The sequence below is a fragment of the Panthera uncia genome, chromosome E1, assembly GCF_023721935.1.
Source record: "Panthera uncia isolate 11264 chromosome E1, Puncia_PCG_1.0, whole genome shotgun sequence".
Lineage (NCBI taxonomy): Eukaryota > Metazoa > Chordata > Mammalia > Carnivora > Felidae > Panthera > Panthera uncia.
The window spans coordinates 25024432-25034292 of record NC_064814.1 but is presented as its reverse complement, the minus strand read 5'-3'; the positions used below and the strand labels follow the sequence as shown (position 1 = coordinate 25034292).

The window sequence follows — 9861 nt, the reverse complement described above, 5'->3', positions numbered from 1 at the left end:
CCCCCCCCCCCCCCCCCCCCCCCCGCCTCACCAATTGCCCCCTGCCCCATCCCCCTCCCCCGCAAAGCGCTCAATCGGTCCTGCTCGGGTATGTGCACCTGTGCCCAGGGCCACCCCAGTGGGCAGATCAAAGGTCAAGTGCCAGGCAGGACAAGGATCACTCCTTTCCCCCAGATCGAGATTATGGGCATCTCAGTTTGTAAAGAAGTAGGGAGTTCTAATTCTAGAGCTTTCCCTGCCTCTGGCTCGCACCTCTAGCAGAGACCCCAGAGCTGGTGACTGACAGTCGGGCATTAAAGCCTTAAGCCCCCAAACATCTTAATCAGCCCAGTCTGGTCGTGGGGGTCAGGGCTCTGTACCTCTAGTTCCTGGTCATGTCGGGTGAAGGGGCTGTAGCCAGCTGGCTAAGAAATCACGCGAGACCGCACGCCACAGGACACATCAGGAAAGGCGCGGCTCGTGGCACACAGTAGGTGCTCAGTAACGGCTAGACTAACAAATGCCAGAGAAATACTCTTCCCTTGGGAAACTGGGAACTCAACTGGCCAAGGGTCCCAGAGAATCATCCCCCACCCCACCCCCACTGCCTGCTTCTCCAGCTACTCCCAGAGGGGGCTTGGCACAGGCTGCAGAAACCTCACCCACCCCTGCCTCTTCCAATTCCAGAACCCCCTCAGCCCGACCCCTCCAAGGCTGTATGGCTGGCTGGCACCCCTAGTGCTGGGCTCCAACAGGACAGCCCCATCCCATTAACAAAGAGCCGTGACAGGAGCTTGGGGACAAGCCAGCTGGATAGTGGGTGCTGCTTAGACTGGTATGTGGCACAGAGTTTTTAATAAAATGAACAGAATCTTGGGGTGCCTGGGTGGCTCAAGCAGTTAAGCGTCCGACTCCTGATTTCGGCGCAGGTCACGATCTCACGATTTGTGAGTTCCAGCCCCGCGTCCGGCTCGATGATGTCAGCTTGGAGTCTGCTTGGGTTTCTCTCTCGTTCTCTCTCGGCCCCTCCCCTGCTGGATCTCTCTCTCTCTCTCTCTCTCAAAATAAATAAACATTAAAAAAAAAAAAAGAAGAGGGGCATCTGGGTGGCTCAGTCAGCTGAGCATCCAACTTCAGCTCAGGTCATGATCTCACGGTCCGTGAGTTCGAGACCCGCATCAGGCTCTGTGTTGACAGCTCAGAGCCTGGAGGTTGCTTCAGATTCTGTGTCTCCCTCTGTCTCTGCCCCTCCCCTGCTCACACTCTGTCTCTCTCTCCCTCTCTCAAAAGTAAAGATTAAAAAAAAAAAGAAGAAAATCTTAGCTGGGGAGACTTTTAACAGAAACCAAGACTATGAATGTATACCTAAGAGAAAAACAAGTCCTGGGAGGGTACTAACAATAGTAAAATAATGGCAATACACACAGCTAATAGCTAATACTTCTAGAGTACTTTCCTAGTGCCGAGCACATGCATGAATTTACTCCTCGCAAGAATCCTATTTAACAGGAACCATTATCAGCCCCATTTTGCAAGTGGGGAAACTGAGGCCTGCGGAGGTACACGATCAGTGGTTATCGTTCTAAAGACGGAACAGGAAAGAATGGAGTAGAACTGGGAAGACAGCTGGGTGGTGGAGGGGAGTTTTATCCGTGGTGTTTGAAATTTTAGAGCGAAAATACATTCATGAAAAAAAGTACAGGAAAAAAAAACAAACTTTTCAAATCTGGAATTCAGGGAGTTTCAGGCAGGAAATTACAGATAAACCCAAGAAACTTCCATTCTGCCCAGGAAAACAGCCCCGTGTCCTGCCACAAGCAGTGCAGAAGGAAAGACGGGCAGGTGGGGAGGGGATTCCTCCACTTACCTGAGGCCGGCTCGTCCATGGAAAAGGCCTTGTTCTCCACAAACATGCTCTGGCCTTTCTGCTCCTTCAGGATGGTCTCGTAGCCTACGCCCCGGGTCGGGTACATGTCCCCCTGGTAGCTTTGCTCTGGGCTGGCCTTGGTCACCTGGGAGACTTCAGGGATGATGTAGAAGAGGACAAAGGCCCAGGCATTGGCGGCAAGAGCAATGGCCAGCGTGGGATCGTCCCAGGTGGGACTGTTGTGCTGCTTGTTGCCGTAAGTGTACATGACAATCCACACCACCCAGATGGCGATGGAGGTGGCCGTGGTGAGCAGCACGAAAACCCCGTGCTTGCGCCAGCGCTTGAAGCGGCCACACAGGGCTGGCCAGGCCCCCGTGAAGGCGCACAGCAGCAACAGCATGACGTAGATGAGCGCCATGACAAAGTCCACGTTGGCGATGGCACACGGGGAGGCCGTGGTCCAGGCAGCGCTGCCGTTGCCCGGAGGGCCACCCTCGCCACCGCCCCGGACCAGCGTGATAATCAGCCACTCGGTGTTGATGATGACCTCCACGAGGGTCAGCAGCACGGCCACGGTGAAGATCACCCAGCCCCGGGGCCCATGGTTCTTCCGGGCCAGGAAGTTGAGGGCAAAGACGTGAGCCACCAGGCAGGAGAAGCAGACGGCGAACAGAACTCCAAAGAGGAACCGGCGAGAGGCACAGGTGGAGAAGTCCGGCTTCACCACGCAGGCAAAGACGAGGCAGAAGAGGCCCAGGGTCCCCAGCAGAAAGAATACCTGGGTCCCCAGGAGGCTCCGCTTCTTGGTGTCCTGCACAAAGGGGAGGCTGGCCACAAGGATGATGGTGAGGACAAAAGTGGTAACAACGCCCGCCCCAGCCACTGCCTCCAAGACAATGCCCCAAGCCCCAGAGCGGTCACACAGGTTGTAGTAGAGGGGGTTGAGGTCCGGGCTGCAGCCGGGTGGCACATGATTCTGGGCCTGGGCCCCTGAGCATAGGAAGAGGGGCAGCCCCAGGCATGTCAGCAAGGCTTTAGGGATGGCCATCCTGGCTCCCAGGCCAGGCTCCAGCTGGGTCCCTAGAGATAGAGCAAGAAAAGGTAAAATCAGTCCTCCAAGGCCGGCCAGATTCGGACGCACGGGTCTCTTGCTTTCCCCTCTCCTGAACCAGGGCAGCCAGTGCAAGCTGATGACGAGACTGTCCCCTGAGCTTCAGAATCCTTCTTGACACAGAACTCCCGGGAGGCCTATCGACTGACCAGAGAGGCAAGTGAGATGAAGCCCATTTGTCATCTCTGTCCCTCGTCATGGAAAAGGAGAAAAGTGTCACTGAATTTTCAGGTTCCCTGTTCCCTTAGCCTATCCAGCATCCGAATATTCCCTGAGCTCTGGTAGCTGGTGTGAGGGTTTGTGAGCAAGTCAAAACCAAGCATACCACCCATTTAGCACTTTGTCTCTGCCCTGAGACTCCCAGAGTTCAACAGGCCCGATGCCGTGCCCCTCAACTCTGCCCCTGTGACGCCCACGTCCATGGCCAATCTGCCACGTACTCATTCACGCAACGCGTACTTAACGAGCACCCGTGACAGGGTGCAGCCTGCGGCCAGAAAAGATGAAGAAGACAGTTCCCTTGGATTCCTCCCTGTCACCTCCCTTTTCTGCCCTTCATCTGCCCACTTTTCAGGCCAGCTCTCCTCTTCCGAATCCAAACTTCTTTGTCTAGCTCAATTGCTGGAGTCAAGGATAAAATAAACGAATTTCTCAGCTAGGGACTTAATGACTTCGTGCAAAAATCCTCCTATGAGGCATTAACATTTTAAAAGCAAGAACCAGACAAGGGCAATGCAAGAACTCATCTATCATGGAAGACTTTAAGGCGCAGTGGCTAGAAGGCAAAAAAGAGATCTTTCATCCATACCAGGAAGGTAACTGATCACTCTACGTACTCCGCATCGCACCAGTCCCAACAGCGGCTCTACCAAGTGCTAAGCAGCAAAGAAAATGAAACCCCCGCTCTCAAGAACAGCTGGATGTTCCCTGTGTGAAGTGGAGGTCAAGAACTTGTCAGGTTCTTGAGAAATGAAACATCCAATCAGTGAGCTGTCCAAAGAGAGACTTTACATTTACCTGGAGAACATCTAAATGTTCTAAATGTTCTAAAGAGAGAATCTAATGTTCTAAATCTAAATGTTCTAAATGTTCTAAAGAGCCAAGTTCAAGGGCCTGGGTGGCTCGGTCAGTTAAGCCTCTGACTCTTGATTTCAGCTCGGGTCATGATCTCGCGGTCTGTGGGATCGAGCCCCGCATCAGACTCCACACTGACACCGCTGAGCCTGCTTGGGATTCTCTCTCTCCCTCTCTCTCTCTCTCTCTCTCAAAATAAATAAACTTAAAAAAAAAAAAAGCCAAGTTCAAAAATACTGTGAAACGTAGGTACTGCACATCATATCACCCGTTATGTTCAAGTAACTAGTTGTAACCCTGCCTCTTCCTCTCTCACTTCTGGGGTCCTATAGAACCCTCCAGAAAGACAGCAACCAAGCTTTCCTGGGCTGATAATGACCGCTAGTGGCTCGTGGGGGAATGGCATGATCCTCCTCTTCCCACTTCCTTTCTTCCTCCTTTGGGGGTGGTGATACCTACCCCCGTATGTTTTCACCATCCCTGGTTAACCTGATCTCTCTTTTATTTATTTATTTATTTATTTATTTTGAGAGAGAGCGAGCGGGTGAGCGAGCAAGCAGTGAAGGGTCAGAGAGAGCGGGAGAGAGAATATCCAAGCCGGCTGTGCACTGTCAGCAGAGTCCGACGTGGGGTTCGATCCCACAAACCATGAGACCAGGACCCGAGCCAAAACCAACAGTCAGATGCTTAACCAACTGAGCACCCAGGTGCCCCCCCCACCCCGTTACCCAATTTCTAACAGGTGAACAAAAGTCCTGTATCCCAGTCAGTAGAAACGTCGTCTCTCCATAATTGAGAAGTGGAAGAGTATTGTTACTGGATCAGGGAAAATAGAAACTCATGGATAAAGTGAAATTGACATAAGAAAAGTGCATCAATTTTCAAAGTCCTTTAATACATATCCTACAAGCCCCTTGAAAATACCGTCGATATCTCGACCTTCTGAGCTACTTCATTTTTCAGTTAAGCTTGCTATTTCCTTCCCCCAGATACGACCTATCGTTAACTCTTCATAAACTAACATCTTTACTGCGTTCCTAAAAAACTGCATGGTCACAGAGCTCAGTTTCTCTTAACTTGTAGTGCAAAAGCACCGTGCCTTCCCCTGCATCGACATTTAAATAAGCTTTTGTAGGAGACTTTGTGTAATCGTAAATCAATAACGCATAAACCATATTTACAAGTGCCGGAAAGAAAGAGCAGAGGATTCATGGGTAAGGAGGAACATTGAACCACTCCAGGGGATATAATTTGCAGATTACATGCTATGGGTTCCTAAGCATTTAACCCCATCTTGGGCGTTTGGGGCTCACAGCAAAGCAGCCAGAACTTGTGGTCAAGTTGGAGATGTGGAAGTGAGCCCTGAGAAAAGCCACTCCGATTTGGCCCCCAGGTATTTGCACATCTTCAAGCACTTCTCCCCCCTCCACCACCTTGTGCTGGGTCCCCATTTAGAACAGGTGATTATTCTAAATCAGAAAATATTTACTGTGCATCTGAGGGGGGAGGGGCCAGGGGAGGGAAGGAGAACAAAGCCCAAGCTCTGGAAACTACAAAGATGAACAAATACAGTCCCTGACTTGATGGTTTTTAAAATCCAGTAGGAGAGATAAGGTATGAGAAAATAAGTGCCCCACAACAGAATTTGCCTCTGGGGAGAAGAAGGTGCCACAAGACACAGAGGAGGAAGCCTTGCGCTGAGGGGTCAGAAAAGACAGAATGGAGAAGATCTTTCAACAGTGTTTTATTCAGTATTTAATCAATTTCAAGTATGAACTGAGTTTGTAAAGGGAGACTGCAGGTGGCTAGCGACAGACTAGAAATGCTACAGGGAAGGAGTTTGGGGCATTTTTCTGAAGGCAATGAGGAGCCACGGAAGGTTGGTTTTTTGCACCAAGGCGGCATAACCAGGGCTGTGCTTTACAATTTCAACCTGGCAAAAAGCACAGGCAATCGATTTGTTGAGGGCACCTTCACCCCTGGCCAAAGGTAACAAGGCCATAATGGACAGGTCTGGGAGATCGTTTCCAAAATAACATCTAAGGACTGGTTGGAGGTGAGGGGAAAGGATACCAATTCGCTACAAGTTCATATCTCATAACAGCCATATCATTACAAAAAAAACCCCAAGCCCGGTCCCATTTAGCTCTGCAACCCCTCTGTCACTTATTCTTCTGGGTCCATCTTGCTTTGGAGTACATGCCTTTACCCTGATGGCATCCAGCAGCCTCCTAAGCTTCTCAGCACTGCCAGTGTGGGAACTTCCAAAGAAGGAAACAGGAACTTGTTTCCTCTCCTCCTCCCGATTCAGGGACCAAACTGCCCAGGTGCCCTGAAACTTACCAGCTCCAGATGAAACAAACCATTCCCACCCTGATACAATCCATTTCTCTGATTCCCCTGGAAATTCAAGGGTGAGGGTAGACATAGGAATACAGCAACTCAGGCCTAGGACAGCAATCCCTGGAAGCCAGCAGATTTAGAGCAGGAAGCTCAAAAGAGTTCAGCACTGGTCCTTTGACCTCCAGGAGTGCAGATTCAGCCAGTCAACCCATGCCATCTTTTAGATGGTGGAGAAGGGGGAAGGACTTTTTAGAAATGGACCCAGCTCTGCCTAGATACTCTCCCTCCGCCGGGTCCCTAAGCCCTGCACTTCCCGGCTGTCTTCTGAGCCTTGATGGTTAAAATTCTGTGTGTATGTCTCCCCTCCGAGGCTGGAAGGTTTGGGAGGGCACTGGACAAGACCTGTTTATCTTAGCATCCTTGCAACACCTGGCGCTGTGCCTTGAACACAGGAGGCATTTAAAAAACATTCGCTGAACAGACTCGGTGCCCATTTCTCCCCTGCCTTCTTCATTCTGGAGTCACATCTCCTTGCTTCAGGATTCTCAGTGGGACCAAGGACGGGAAGGGGAGGGAGACTTCTTTCTGCCCCATGAATTTCTCCTACACCACCGCTGCGGCATAGCCCAGTCTCAGATTATTTTCTGGACAAAGGAGCCCTTTTGCTTCACCTCCCTGGAATCAGTCATACAAATATTTTTAATCACCTCTGAAATCGGCCTTTCCCCAGCTGAGCTACTCAGCCCCCAGCTCTGGTCTGAGTCAGCCCAATCCAGTTCCAGAATCCCCTTCCTCCCTCTTTCCCTCTCCAGGGGGAAGCAGAGAGGCCTCCAAGGCACCGGTGGGTTCAGGGGCCCAGCTGGCCCTGACTGGCTTGATCAGAGGCGGTCAGGCCCTCTCACCTTTCTGGAACAACCCCTTCCTCACCCCCTACCATTCACATCAGAATCTGAGAACACCTAGGGCCTGGGAGACCATCCTGAAGAGGGCACCATGGGCTTCTCACTGCCCCGGTCTGAATCTCTTAGGCTCAAGGATACAGAGTAAGATAAAGACACACAGCCAGTGGTTACATTTAAGGATGCCATGACCTTTGATAGCCCCCTCAAAGGCACCTAAGCTCACCCAGGGATACTACAGAACATCCTCCTACCTCCCCCTCCCCATCTGCCAGCACTGAGAAGACCAGCAGGAGAAACGCTAGGACCTACCTACAGTGCTCCCACCTCCTTCCCTTCTCCCCCCTCCCCTCCCCCCCTTTCTGGAGTCCGGTACTTAGGTACTTAGGCCATATCATCTTACTCAGGTCCAGGGGTCTCCAGGTTGGGGAGGGAGGGGCTTCTGGGAATCTCATCCTTGACTCCACATCAAGTGGGCCTTTGGGCCAAAATTTCCTGAGTATTCTGAAACGTGGAAGTGTTCAATCCAAAGGTCTGCTCTGGAATGCCACTCTGGAATGTGCCCTACTTCCCAACATTCCCCCCCCCCCCCCCCAACAAAGAAAAACACAAGGTGGGGACCTCCAGAAGCACAAAACCCTATTGTGACACATTCTGGTCCCTGTGCTTTAGGATCAAGATCGCGACCTTTGAGATGACTGGCTTCTCCGGGGTGTATAACTGCTGGCGGGTGGATGGAGGGGCGCTACCCAACGCCCCTGCGGCCGCAAAAGGCCCTGGAAAAGCCATGGGGGTGGGGAGTGGAGCAGGGATCTAGAAGCCAAGCTGCCAGAAGTAGAGGCTCTTTGATGGTCTGATTGCAAACTTCCTACAGGAAGATTCGGAGAATTTCCCTCCCCGCTTCCTGGGGTCTACACCGGCGCTCCCCCGGCCTTCGGAACAGAATGAGCAGGGACCCAGCCTCTCTCACCGATTCCCTCCGGCCACAGAAGCCTGCCCTCCCCATCCACGGGCACCGGAGAGGGCGCCGGCCCATAAGTCACTGCTGACGGTGGACTCACGCAGAGAGGCGGCCGGAGTGGAGGGGGCACCGATTGTGGGGTTCGGGACAGCGCCGGGCTTCCCCCCACCCCCGTCCCCCAGCCGGCTCCGGTTTGGAAAGTTTCTGCGACCGAGCGGAGTTGGCGCAGTCCTCCGCCCCCGGTCCTCCGCCCTCGGGCTTCTGCCCGCACCCACCGCCAGCCAGCCCGACCCAGGCGGCGGAGGGGAGGGCGGAGCGGGAAGGCAGGAGTCCTTACCTGGGACGCACCGCCCGCCCGACTCTGCCACCTCCGGCGCCAAGCCGGGCGCGGGCGGGGGGAGAGGGACTCGGCGTGGGGCGCGGAGCCAGGCGCAGTCCTGGCCTGGGGTGGCGGGGCCCGGGCGGGGGGCTCGGGGCTCGGGGCTCAGGGCCTGCCTCTCCCCGGGACCTGGGCTGAGCTGGCCGCGCTCGGTCTCTCCTTCTAGCGCTGGCCTCTCCCCGCACTCGGCTCCTTTCTCCGGGCGAGGGTGGGCTGGCGCCGGCATCACCGTGACATCACCTCCATTCAAGCGCTTATCGGGCGGCCGCAGCGCTCCAGGTATGTGCAATCCGTTTGCACAGCAACAAAGCCCGTCCGGCCCTCCCCCAGCCGACTCACCTCCAGGCTCCGGCGAGGCGCACTTTCCGGCCGAGGAGGGAGCACCGAGTTTCTGGCGGAGCTGGAGTGAGTGTTGTTGCTGTTTACTGCCACGCCCCCGCCCCCGGGCGCGCGCACTCACGCGCACTCACTTTCCGGGCTCGCCTCTCCCTCCGGAAAGCGGTTTGGGGGGGCAGCCCAGCACACCTCGCAGGCGGGCTCTCCCGCCCCGCATGTCCCAGCGCGCACACACGGACAGGAGCGGGGGCCACCTCGGTGCGTCTCACCTAGCCTCCGTCACCTTCGTCCTGGCTCGCCCGAGAGGCACACGCGCCGGGCACAGCGCGCTGCTCATGGCTGGAGCGAGGCGCACACTCAGACACAAAGTCCGTCTTTGTCACGCCTTCTGCGCCCCCTCCCCTCCCCGAGCTTGAACACGTGGACACACCACACACCCACTGTCCGCCTCCTCCACGCGCGGCCCTTCCCCGGCCCCGGGGTCACCAAAGGTGCGTGGGAGGGCCAACCGCGAGCGTCCCTGCTGCGTGGGCCGGGCCCAGGTCCACCCGGGACAGTGAGCAAACGTCGCCCTGGGCCCGACTCCCCTGCGCCTGGATTTCCTGCGATCGCCCCAGACTCAGTCCAACTCTGAGCGCGCGCTCCCCTCCCCGCGTCCCCGTTCCCTGTTCCGACTTGTCCTAATTAGCCTTCACGGTCGTGTTCCCCGAGGTACAGTGTTTAACCCGGCCCCCGCGGTCCCTGCGCTCCGGGACGCATCGGCCCTGACTCCGAGTCCACCCCTCGGGACTTTTCCACGAGTTCAAATACCCTCCGCCCCTCTCCGCGCCCCACCCCCCACTCCCTGCCTCGGGGTGGATCGGCGGGTTGCCACCCTTTCCCCTCCGGCCCCAGGAATCAGCAGAAAGG

The 9861-nt window shown here is 54.9% G+C and overlaps 1 protein-coding gene across 3 annotated transcripts in view; it reads right to left on the bottom strand.

The window, feature by feature from the left end:
* Positions 1–9071, bottom strand: part of GPRC5C (G protein-coupled receptor class C group 5 member C) — a 17267-nt gene extending 8196 nt beyond the window's left edge. For 2 of the 3 annotated variants that reach the window (XM_049637722.1, XM_049637723.1), the window contains exons 1-2: positions 8575–8931; positions 1847–2929 (exon numbers count right to left, since the gene is read on the bottom strand). In XM_049637722.1, coding sequence (XP_049493679.1) covers positions 1847–2929; positions 8575–8842 — 1351 coding nt within the window. In that variant the 5' untranslated portion in view covers positions 8843–8931. Of the gene's footprint in view, positions 1–1846; positions 2930–8574; positions 8932–8955 lie in introns of those variants that run through there. The other variant, XM_049637724.1, reaches the window with a different exon arrangement.
* Positions 9072–9861: the final 790 nt, after the last annotated feature.